The sequence below is a fragment of the Peromyscus californicus genome, unplaced genomic scaffold (assembly GCF_007827085.1).
Source record: "Peromyscus californicus insignis strain IS unplaced genomic scaffold, ASM782708v3 Scaffold_1__1_contigs__length_55948999, whole genome shotgun sequence".
NCBI classification, from domain to species: domain Eukaryota; kingdom Metazoa; phylum Chordata; class Mammalia; order Rodentia; family Cricetidae; genus Peromyscus; species Peromyscus californicus.
The window spans coordinates 36,826,652-36,839,052 of NW_026294492.1; the positions used below are offsets into that span (position 1 = coordinate 36,826,652).

The 12,401-nt window shown below is 50.4% G+C and overlaps 1 protein-coding gene across 2 annotated transcripts in view; it reads left to right on the plus strand.

The window, feature by feature from the left end:
- Epas1 (endothelial PAS domain protein 1) overlaps positions 1–6,810 on the plus strand; it is an 84,778-nt gene extending 77,968 nt beyond the window's left edge. For both annotated transcript variants that reach the window (XM_052746474.1, XM_052746472.1), the window contains exons 11-16: positions 20–130; positions 1,098–1,603; positions 2,415–2,541; positions 2,707–2,824; positions 3,030–3,203; positions 4,637–6,810. In XM_052746474.1, coding sequence (XP_052602434.1) covers positions 20–130; positions 1,098–1,603; positions 2,415–2,541; positions 2,707–2,824; positions 3,030–3,203; positions 4,637–4,788 — 1,188 coding nt within the window. In that variant the 3' untranslated portion in view covers positions 4,789–6,810. The remainder of the gene's footprint in view (positions 1–19; positions 131–1,097; positions 1,604–2,414; positions 2,542–2,706; positions 2,825–3,029; positions 3,204–4,636) is intronic.
- The last annotated feature ends 5,591 nt before the right edge of the window (positions 6,811–12,401 follow it).

Genomic DNA, 12,401 nt, shown 5'->3' on the forward strand with positions numbered 1-12,401 from the left:
TCTCCTTCTCGGTCTCCAGCCCAGCAGCCCTGAAGACTATTACTCATCTCTGGAGGATCACCTGAAGATTGAAGTGATCGAGAAACTCTTTGCCATGGACACGGAGGCGAAGGACCAGTGCAGCACCCAGGTAGGCCCCGTGTGGATGATGAAGGCTCCTGCGTCCCTGGTCAGAGGTCCCCGGGGTGCTGAGCAAAGCTTCGGGGACAGGGAGCTTGCCACCAGCCCTCCTCTCACTTTTTCACGCCACCAAACCTCTACGGAGGCACGTCCAAATTCTTCAATCGATGCATTTTAAAAAGTCATTTCACTTTAAATGATTGACAAAAATGCTCCTGAGTTGTATATTCAATGACAATTTATTGCACAGGGCCACATGCTTTTGCACACACATTGTAAGTGGATGAGGTGGGTGGATGTGGTGGCGGCCAGCGCCCCAGGGGCAATCCTCATACCCCAGTCTGTCTCAGACCGAGTTCTCCATCCAGGCTTCTACCTGGCTCCTCAGTGTGTGCCGTCGCCCTGGCCTGCAAATTTTTTTCATCGTTTCTGTGCATCTCCCTTTTCCTGGGTGCACCTGTGGCATTCCTTAGCCCAAGCAAGCAGTGTTGCTTCAGTACCGTTCTCTGGGTACTAATTACAGAGGTCTGTCTGCAGTGAGGGGTCCGTCACTAACTGTAGCCACAGCTTGTGTCTCTGTTTATGAGTGTTCTAGTACGACAATGGGAACCCAATGCGGGTCTCTGAGAACGGCAGTCCCTTTACAGGGCCTGGGAGGGAGGGGAAGAGAAGCTGCCCTTCATCTCAGGAGCTCAAGGGTAGCGAGAATAGGATGAAGGAGCAGCCTATGCCGTGGAGGCATGGAGCTTGCCTGACTGGAAAAGAATGGAGCAAGAGGGCATTGCAGGTCAGGGGTGGAAGCTTAGAGCACGGAGTGAAGGGATAAGTGCATCGACAGAAAGTCTTGTGCCCTCGATGGCAAATCCGAGAGTTTCCAATACAAGTGTTTGGATGGAGGCGTGACCCTTTGAAAAGGCCCGGGAAAGGCATGGGCTGGGCCAGCCACGGCAATGCAGCTTTGCTCTGTATCTCCTCAGACGGATTTCAATGAGCTGGACTTGGAGACTCTAGCACCCTACATCCCGATGGATGGGGAGGACTTCCAGCTAAGCCCCATCTGCCCGGAGGAGCCCCACATGCCAGAGAGCCCCCAGCCCAACGCCCAGCATTGCTTCAGTACCATGACCAGCATCTTCCAGCCGCTAGCCCTGGGGGCCACCCACAGCCCCTTCTTCCTGGGCAAGTACCCCCAGCAGGTGGAAAGCAGGAAGCCGGAGCCGGAGCACTGGCCCATGTCCTCCATCTTCTTTGACGCTGGGAACAAAGGGTCCCTGCCTCCATGCTGTGGCCAAGCCAGCACTCCTCTCTCTTCGATGGGAGGCAGATCCAACACTCAGTGGCCTCCAGACCCACCATTACATTTCGGGCCCACCAAGTGGCCTGCTGGAGATCAGAACAGTGAATCCTTGGGGACCCTGCCACTGGGGCCATCACAGGTGGAGCCGCCCAACACCTCACCTCACGTCTCCATGTTCAAGATGAGGTCAGTGGCAGATGCCAGGCTGGAGGGGTCTTACTGGGCAGGGAGGAGGTATAAGTACACACCCACCAGTGGGTGCTCTGGAGCCCCACCTAGGCTTCCCGCCCCACCATATCCCCTCACTCTGCAGGCAGCAGGCACTCTACCTACCTAGTTAGAGAACTGATATTTGAAGGCCAAACCCCCAGATTACAGGAGGAAGGGCTCACTGAGTATCTCAAACCTGGTGTCTACCGTTTGATCACCCCAAGGGTACTTTACTCACCTTAGGGTTCATCTTTGGGCACAGACAGGTATTTGAGTGACAGTTTCTCTATTCTCTCCATAATCCCGTGCTTTCCGCCGACCCAGGCTTCTACCCGAGAGCCTCTGCGGGATACATGCAGGTCCCAACATTTCCTATCTCACCACACCACACCAGGTGCTCACTGGTCTAAGTCCCAGAAGCTGGGGTGTGTCGTCTGTCGTGTGTGCCCTTCGTAAAGCACCCAGATGGTCCTCTGGGTGGGAGGCACTGAGCAGCAGTCCTTGTAGAGACTGATGTCATCTAGCGGGACAGTCACCGATGAGGGCAGGACTGCCCGAGAGTAGCTGAGGTAATAGACAGGTGTGTGAAGGGAGGCACAGGTGCCTGAATGCTTTGGCATCTCACCAGGTAGAGGAACAGAAGGCAGAGCCACAGCTGTTCAGGCCCTTTGGCACTCCATATTCTGTGTCCATAAATCGCCTTGGTCCTGAGTATCGGTCCTGTGAAGACACCAGGTGGGAGGCCATAGACTCCCTTACACCTGCCCTCTTTTCTTGGGCTTGGCAGGTCGGCCAAGGACTTCGGGGCTCGCGGCCCATACATGATGAGCCCCGCCATGATAGCCCTCTCCAACAAGCTGAAGCTGAAGCGCCAGCTGGAACACGAGGAGCACGCCTTCCAAGACGCGAGCGGGGTAAGCCGCCTCCTCGGCGGGAAGCGAGGCTAGGGCAGAGATGCAAAGAGCTCATGCCAGTGGTGAGCATCTCCCTGTGTCTGCGTCTGCTGGGTCTGTCGGGTGCCCCCACCCACCACACCCCACCCCTAGCCCTCTGCCTCCATCCACACCTCACATCTGCAGGGGGACCCTCCGGGCACCAGCAGCAGTTCACATTTGATGTGGAAACGTATGAAGAGCCTCATGGGTGGGACCTGTCCTTTGACGCCTGACAAGACCATCAGCGCAAGCATGGCCCCTGGTAAGCAGGCCTAAACGGGGGTCTAGAGGGTTGGAGGCTCAGGGCCCGTTCCCTGAACCTTGTTAGAACGGGCCATGTCCATGCCACGAGGGGGCTCCAGGTTCTGCGGCCTCTACACGGCCCCTGAAAAGAAAAAGCAGGCTGAGAGCTACCATCTGTCCTATCAGACGGCACCATATTCACTCTCTGGCTTGGATCCTTCCAGATGAATTCACTCAAAACTCCATGAGAGGCCTGGGCCAACCACTGAGACACCTGCCACCCCCACAGCCACCATCTGCTGTGAGCCCAGGGGAGAATGTCAAGAGTGGGTTCCCGCCACAGTGCTATGCCTCCCAGTTCCAGGACTACAGTCCTCCAGGAGCCCAGAAGGGGTCAGGTGAGTGTTCGGGAGCTTGTGCCATACCCAGGGTCTGATGCACACAGGTGGCCTGACTGGACAGGAAGCTGGGAAGCGGCCACTCACAGCAGCTCTGCATGGATGACAGGTCGCCTTTGGAGCCTCTGCTCAGGCCTCAGGCAACTAGTTACAGCGCATCCAGACAGGCTGTATGAGGATGGATTAGCCAGGACCTGCGTGGTACCAGGCCCAGGAAGTGTTTGACAATGACTTGTTCAAAGAATCTCTTGAAGGCCCCCCTCAATGAGAATCTGAACTGAGAGAGAGAGAGAGAGAGAGAGAGAGAGAGAGAGAGAGAGAGAGAGAGAGAGAGAGAGGAAGGAGAAATCGCTCTCTTGATGTGCATGGCCCCAGAGAGAGGGCAGAGCTACAGTTACTTCTGACCAACTCAGGCTAGGGAAGCTTCGGGAGAGGGAAGCGGCTGGGACGGTGAGGAGCCCAGGGCTGTGATGGACTTCTGAGGAAGACAGTTGATGTGGAGTGGGGTCTGCAGAGACAAGCTTGCTGCTATGGAAAGGCAGGCTGGAAGGCTTTAGAAGGAATCCTCCAATAAGCAGGTCACTTGCAGGCTCTTGGCGTACGTCTGTCTTTTCCTTAGCTCCTCATTGCTGAAGTGTACACACAACATCTCTCCGAAAGCATGCACAGGGACTCACTGGCAGCAGGGTAGCTTGGTGATCCGAAAAGTTCAGCTGTTGCCACTGAAACCCAGATGCGCTCCCACAGAGGCCCCTGCTTGGCATCTATAATTTGTGGCTTTGGGGTGGGGGGTGGGGAATGCCAGAACCTTGCCTACAGTCGTATAGTTGGGTTCTCAGTCTGTGGAACCCCAGATGCCCTGGGCTTGATATCCCAGTCCCACTGTTTACCAGCAGGTGGGCAGGCAAGCCCAAAAGTTGAAAGGAGAGAACCATGTGTCACTCACCCCCTGGTACACATCTGGTCAGCAGTAGTCAGCACATGACAGGTTCCCCCCGGCGGTTGAAACCAAAGCAAAAATAATTTCAACTTAGATCACTTTCTGACCATGACTGAAAGAAGAGGTGAAATTAACAGGGGGTGAGGCCTCTGTTCATAGGAATGCAGGCAAGAACGGGAAGCAGGTGGACCCCAGGAGGGAGAGGCCACCGGGATGTTGCCCTGTACCAAAGCTACGAGACCCCTGTCGCTGCTAGCACCTACTTTGGATCTCAGCACCGCTGAGATATGTTCTCTTCTGGCTCCGTCCTCTGAATGGGGAGTGCAGCCCAGGGCAAGATGGCCTTGGTACCTGATGTTCCCGGCCTGGCATGGAGACGCTGTTCTTGCCATGCGGGCCCTTCTCCCTGATTGTCTTCAGTGGGGGAGGTACTGTGCCAGTGCTTGGGTCAGGCTTTTAAAGTCCCCTCCCCCACCCTCACCCCCTCTTGCAGGCATGGCCAGTCGACTGCTGGGGCCGTCCTTCGAGCCTTACCTGTTGCCGGAACTGACCCGATATGACTGTGAGGTGAATGTCCCTGTGCTGGGAAGTTCCACACTCCTGCAAGGGAGAGATCTTCTCAGGGCTCTGGACCAGGCCACCTGAGCCAGGGCCTCTGGCTGGGCACGTTCCTGCCTTGCCGTCTTGTCTGCCAGCTCCACCTTCTGTCTGTGTTGCAATTAGGTATCTCTAACACCAGCACACTTCTTAAGAGATGTACTGACCTGGCCGATCTGCCCAGGTCACCAAGCAGTGGCCTTTACCTGACATGCTCACTTTATTATCCATGTTTTCAAAATACGTAGTCGTTTTTCCGTCGATGAAAACGTTCTGAAATTTGATAAGATTTCCCCCCTCCCTTCCTTGAATGATTTCTAATTTATATTCCCCCAAGGTTTCTCTCTCACATTCAGTATCCGCACTAACAAGCATGGGTGGACGTTGCCTCTCCTTAGGGGAAGCCTGGGCTTCGTTCAACTGAAGTGGTTTGGTGGTTGTTGTTGCCAAAGAGAAAAGGATTTTGCTTTCCAAGCTCTACTGTGGATTCTCTGTTTCCCTATCTCTGTGTCTCCCTCTCACACACATACCTAATCACCATATTGTAAAATTCAGTGTGATTTTTAAAAAGCCAACTCCTCGCTCTGATTTTGATATGACTTATGGGGCAAAAAAATAAGCAATGTGAAAGGTAAACTCCAGGGTTACCTGTGAAGCCACACAGTGGCTTTCCTGAACCGTTTGGTGGCGTCCCCCATCACACCCCAGGTTCAGGGGATTTTTTTATTATTATTACTCAAAAGCAAAACTGAGGGGGTTTTTTTTAAAGGAAAATTTATATCTGGGTTTAGTGTTTATCATATATATGGGGTACTTTATAATATCTAAAAACTTAGATATGGAATCCTGCTCACAAAATCACTTTTAAGATCTTTTTAGGGCTGTTGGTTTTATTTTTCTCAGTGTTCTGGACACTGTAGAACTGTACAGTACTCCCACATGCCTGTACTAACACTGCTACAGATCTTTTTTTTCCTCTCTCTCTCTCTCTCTCTCTGGTGACTTTTTGCTTCTGTGATATGCCATGGGTGTGGCAAACAATCCCGGGAGTGGAGTCATTAAGGCAGAGCATGGCAAGCTGTCTTCTCTCCTCACGTTCTCTGTGTATTCTGTACGTATGCGTGTGACTGCTGCCACGAGGGCTGCTTCAATGGCACGTGTCGGGGATGGGAAGGAAGCGCTTTTCCTTTGTTCAGGTCGTGTTCCTAGCCCTTCAAGCACACTGAGCTATGTGACTCTACCTGTCTCCCTCATGCGGCACATTTGGGTATTTCCACAGCTACCATGAGATGGTTTGAGTGGGGATTCACAAATAATGCAGCCACCCAGTCCTTGGAGCTAAACTAGGAGCCGGTGCCACGTCTGACCAGCCCTGCACCCCGCCACACCCGCAGCTTGCAGGGCAGATGGCCCTGCCAAGCCTAGGCGTAGCGGCCCACTGCGGGCAAGCAGCAGGCAGACCTCTGGGGACAGCCTCTAGCGGAGGTCTCAGTCACGTGAAGTGACGTAAATAGGTAGGAAGCACTGAAAATAGTATTCCCGGAGCACTTTGTAACTCACTGGGGAAGAGGGAGGCCACCTTTGGGGTGTGTGATACCAATCAACATAAGATGTTGTTCACTTGGGTACAATAAAACTTTAAATACACACAAAGCCCATTAGGCCAGAACATAGTAAGCCTAAAGAGACTTACTGCCCAAACCAAAAATTAACTTTCAAAGTCAATCTACCTAAAATGACCTAGGCATGGTGTTGTCCAAGTCGCACGTTGGTGCACGGTGTGGCCTGACGCACGGTGACGGAACTTGAAGGGTTATTGACATGTAACTGCTGGTATTTGATTTCTTGGGTTGTTGCCTCAGCATTAAGGGCATTTTCCCTTTGCAGTTTAACTAAAAACACTCTGAGAAATATTCCGAGCTTCATATTAACCTTCCCTGTCAATGTAACAACTTCATGAACATTATTGCATTGTCAAATTCCTACTGATGACATTATAACTGTACGGGAGCTTAACTTTATAAGGAAATGTATTTTGACACTGATATCTATTAAAGTATTCTGATCCAATTCCTGCTGGTCCCTCTCATTTCCTGTGCATTTATCGTGGGCTGTGCCAATTTAAAACGACTCTCTTACTCACTGCCACACAGAAAATGAACATTGGAACCCAACTGGACCAGTTGATTGACAGCAGCCAATGGGAAGTCTGATAACCGAAGGGAAACATTTGCACCTGGCTAGTCCAGAAGTCATACGCTGTCATCTGCATGTCTGCAGATACTGGTGTGTCTCTGCAGAGACCTATGGGCCCTTTTCTCTGTAGGCTAGACAAGAAGGGAAGAAGCTGGGGCTCTACCTTCAGAAATCCACAGGAGGCACTGAGGAGCGTGCTGGTTCTTGTGGCTTCACACTGGACATCCAGCAGAGGTTCCGAGAAGGGCATCTTGGGCCAAGGTCAGAGAGGACTCCACTTCAGCGTGAGGTCAAGGTCTTCCTAGGTAGATTGTAGGATAAAAGAGAAAAAGACGACTTCAGCCAGAGACAGAACACAGCAGAAGGCCAGCACTAGGCATGGACCTGATGGGTTCCCTATTCCAAATGTGACTTCTGTCAAAATCACTCCTCTGGTGATCCAACAGGCATTTTTCTGGAGTGGTGGGGGAGGGACGGGAGAAGGCCAGCAGCATCCCAGTTTTTATAGACAGTCCTATGACCAGCCGTCCCAGCATCCCCTTGCACACCTGATGTTTTGGGTTCGTTATTACCTTGGTAGCTTCCAAAAGCCTAAGGGATGCTGCGCATATGCATCTTGCGGATGAGACCAGGACTCAGAGACTTTCACATATCCCAGCTCATTTCTAGGAGACATACAGCTCAAGTCTAGTGCAGGTCTCCTCTCGTGCCCCAAAGCTGGCTATGAGATATATCTTACGCTAGAGCCCATTTACGTTTTCAAATAGAAAAGTCCTGTCTGAGCGGGAGAGCTGGCTCAGTGATTAAGAGCACTTGCTCTTGCAGGAAGTCCTGGGTTGAATTCCCAACATCCACGTGGTGGCTCACAACTATCTGTAATTCCAGTCCCAGGGGATCTGATGCCCACTTCCGACCTCCACAGGCACCAGATATGCACATGGTACACATAAGTACATGCACACAAACCACATACCACATTAAATAATAAAAAATCTAAAAAGAAATTTTAAAAAATAAATGATACCCCAGTCAGTCTTAGTTTTACTCTAGAGCTTCTGGGTCTTTTTTTGCTTCTGGTCCCCTTTTCATCCTGATTTGGTTTCTGGACCTTGAGTTGGATTATCTGGACCCTGCCAGGCTCTTCCTCCTCTTCATCCACCATCTCAGGCTTCCTGCAAACATCACTTTTTCTTTTCCTAAGCACTTCACCTTGAGGACCAGATCAACTCAGAGCATGAGCAAATTCAGGACTCAAGCCTGGAGGAGCACTCTCCTGGTCCCCAGTGACTTCAGTGAGCCTGAGGGGCCTATAATGCTGTTCTGGGGCAAAGCATTTGGCTTTAACCATACACCCAAAGCTGTGGTTGACCCTCCAGCCCCTGGTAGAGTGGGGACAGTGTCCAACACCTCTGACTTCCAACTCCAGCAAGCAAGCAAAGGATGTCATTGTTTCTGGTGGGTCAGTAGGAATTTAGGCAGTGGCGCATGCCTTTAATCCCAGCACTCAGGAGGCAAAGGCAGGCGAATCTCTGTGAGTTCGAGGCCAGCCTGGTCTACAAAGCGAGTTCCAGGAAAGGTTCAAAGCTATACAGAGAAACCCTGTCTCAAAAAAACCAAAAAAAAAAAAAAAAAAAAAACTGGCTTGACGCTTCCCGGTTTCATATTGTGGGTTAGGAGCAGGTCTATGCCTGCATGTGATGCGCACAGCCCCAGGACCAGGCCCCTATACAGAAGTGACAGCTGTTGAGTCCCTTGAGTACCTCCTGCACGTAGGTGTGTTCTTTCTCAGTGGTACATGCCATCTTGGCATCACTCTAGCTGGTAGCCTCCAGATTAGAACTCTCTCTGGGAGGGAAAGTCAGACCTAGGTTGGAGCACCAAGAGATTCTACTTGCCCTGTAGAGTTTGGCCAGCCCCACCCCCTTCAATGCTGGACAGACTGGTCAAATGCTGACCTGTGGTTTGGCTGAAGATGTGATGTAGACTCATTTCCTTTATGGTGTTTAAGTTTCAACCACCTCCTGCCTTTTTCCCGTTGCCTGCCCATCCTGTGCTTTTGTGAAAAAAGAACGTACATGCTGTAGAAGAGTGGTCAGCTTAACCTGTTCTTTCTACCCTGAGGCCGGGGTACTGCAGGGTCATGAGATGGGACTGTGTTAACCCAGATTGGCTGTGGATGCTGACAGGAGCCCAGAGAGGCTTGAACCCAACCGCATTCTCTGTTATCAACTTCTATATTTTATTACTAATATATTCTATATTAAGGTTAAGATTGAATCCCAGGGAAGCAAAGCCTGTAAGTGACTTGCTTACAGGCATACAGTGATTGAGAGGCAGAGCTGAGCCCAGGCTAGCATCATAGGGCCAAGGACCAATTTTCTTAGCCTGTAGACAGGACCTCCCACGCATTACCTATTCCCCATTATGGTCTCCTAAGTCTCCAGCGTCTTCCTGTTCATCTACAAAGGGTACTTTCCAGTTCTATAATGATCAAAATGTCAACTCTGCTTCTTCAAAATGCTCCTTCAAATCCAGTGACCCCTAAGGAAACTGCTTGGCCTCTCTGTAACCTCAGTGAAGTCTCAGTTCCTTCTCTTCCAGACCGAACCCCCTTTGGCCTCACAGGCCAGGGCTGGTGATATACACTTCGGGGACACAATAGGTAGTTGGTGCTTAAGTCCATGAGATGGGATGAACAATGGTTATGAGAGTAGACAAAGGAATGTAGAAGTCTTCCAGACAGGGCCCAGGGCACTGAAATGAGTGGAACTAAGAAGGAATAGTGAGCAACAAGACTCCCCAGGAGCCACCAGGGAACAGGAAACAGCCCATGAGTATACTAAAAGCCAAGACAATGGTGCTTCACCAGAGGGGAACACTGAACTGGGTGGGCCTCACACCAGGATGATGGGGGTAAGATAAGGAGAACAAGTGGCCTCTAGAACTTGCTACCATGCAGGTCATTGTTGACCTTCAGGGAACAGTTTGGGTGGGCAGCTGAGGACAGAGCAGCTGAGTGAGCAAGCTGGAGTGGGGATGCAAGGTTGGCAGTACTATACAACTCTCCCAAGGAGTTCCCTGGGAGACTTCTTGGGAAGGGACGCAGGGAAAGAGTGGGGCTGGAAGGAGAGGTACATCACAGCAATGAGTGGGCTTTCATTTTTAATATTAAATAAACTTAGAGTTTCACCATTATAGAGAAGTCCTAGGAGTGTTATATTTTCTTGCCCGCTGCTCCCCATTTGTTAACATTACTATTGTGTGTGTGTGTGTGTGTGTGTGTGTGTGTGTGTGTGTGTGTGTTTGTGTGTGTGTGTGTGACAATTGATGAGCCAATATCGGTACATTATTTAAAGTTTGCACTTTTTGGACGCGAGAGATGACTAAGAAGTTAAGAGCACTGGCTGCTCTTTCACAGGACCCAGGTTCAATTCCCAGCACCTACATGGTGGCTTATAACTCTCTTTCCCCATATGATCTGACACCCTCTTCTGGCTTCCACAGGGACTAGGCACGCATGTGGTGCATATACATACATGCAGGCAAAACACTCATACCCATAAAATAAGCAAATACAATTTTAAAATATTGACAGTAAAGTTTGTACTTTTATTTCTCTAGCTTTAAATCTAACTTCTTCTTGCCCTTCCCTCTTTTTTTTTTCTTTTTTTCTGTTTTAGTATTCCATCCAAGGCACATTCCATTGAGCAAGCCTGTATCCTATACCTTCTCATAAACTTTGCTGTGTTTTTGGTGACCCTAGCGGTTTTGGGGACACATGCTTTGCAGAACATCCTTTAATTCAGATCTCTCTCTTGTTCTTCTGGTGGTGGGCATCGGGAGGGGGACCTCAGAGGCTAAGTGCCATTCTTATCACCTTGTGTCAAAGGTCCATGTCATCACCACGACTTATCATAGCTGATGTGAACCTCAACCCCTCAGCTGAGGTCATGTTCATTAGCTCTCCCAATAGTAAACTTGTTGGTTTTTTCTGGGGGTGTTGCGCTGATGATCTATACTAGGAAATGTTTACATGGTGGGGATGGAGGGGACACTTGATAAAGGCAGAAAAGAGAAGCCAGTGTACCATGGGATGCGGGGGGGGGGGGGGGGGGGGGGGGGCTCTGGATAGAGGCCAGGGCAGCGCGTCACTCTGACAGAGGGACATCAGAGAATGGAAAGGGGACACAATCAGGCGGAATTAGGGATGTGAAGATGTAGGTAGAGTTTTCCTGCCTGGCCCACAGTCAGGACAAATCTCTCTCACCTGCCAGTCCCACGGCTGCTCAGACCCAACCAAGTAAACACAGAGACTTATTATATTGGTTACAAACTATATGGCCGTGGCAGGCTTCTTGCTAACTGTTCTTACAGCTTAAATTAATCCATTTCCATTAATCTATACCTTGCCAAGTAGCTCATGGCTTACCGGCATCTTCACATGCTGTTTGTCATCGTGGCGGCTGGCAGTGTCTCTCTGACTCAGCCTTCCACTTCCCAGCTTTATTCTCCTCCTTGTCCTGCCTACACTTCCTGCCTAGCCAATGGCCAATCAGGGTTTTATTTATTGACTAATCAGCAACACATTTGCCATACAGAACATCCCACAGCATGAAGAGGATGAGCTAGCTCGGGTCTGGCTGCTTCTACCTCCAGGGAGCAAACCAGGAGCTGAGGGAGAGTGAGGCAGTCTCAGGTTTGAAGAGACAGAAGTGTGAGATAGTCGTATTAGAAGCTTGGGTTGATGGCCAACATCTGGAGTGTAATGCAGTGTCATGGCCACCTATGGACCTATTATCACTGTCAATGTGTCCTCCTCCAAGTACACCTTCCTGTTCTACTGAAAACAGAACAGACAAGGACTCGAGTCTGCCAGGGTGAGGGCTCAGCCGGGAGGGTGCAGGAGAGGGACTTAAGAATGTTGCAGAGAGGGCCTGTGAGATGGCTCAGTGGGAAAAGGCACTTTGTGGCCAGGCCTGGCAGCCTAAGAGAGTTCTGTCTTGGGGATCCAGGTCGATCCTCAGGCCCCACATGGTGGGAGGAGAGAAGTGAGTTCTATAGTTGTCCTCTGACCCCCACAGGTGCACCACAGCATGGTAACCCCTGCCTTCCCATCACACACAAAATAAATAATTTTTTTCAAGTGAATGTTCCAATAAGAATGTATTCCAATGGACTCTGAAATCCAAGTTGTGTGACGGGCAAACAAACAAAAAAAAACAATTACGAGGTGATGGCCAGTGAAAACCAATGGTGGGATTAGTAAACTGTAGAATTCTTGGGTCAATTAACAGTCAGAGAGAGGGAATCAAGCAGAGGAAAGATGATTTCACACATATTAACCACAGGATACTTATTCTAAAGAAGTGGAAATGCCAAGTTCATACAAATTCTGCACACAGATGTCTAAGCAGCATTTTTCATAATCTCCAAGAGGTAAAACAAGCCAGCACTTTAACAGGGGT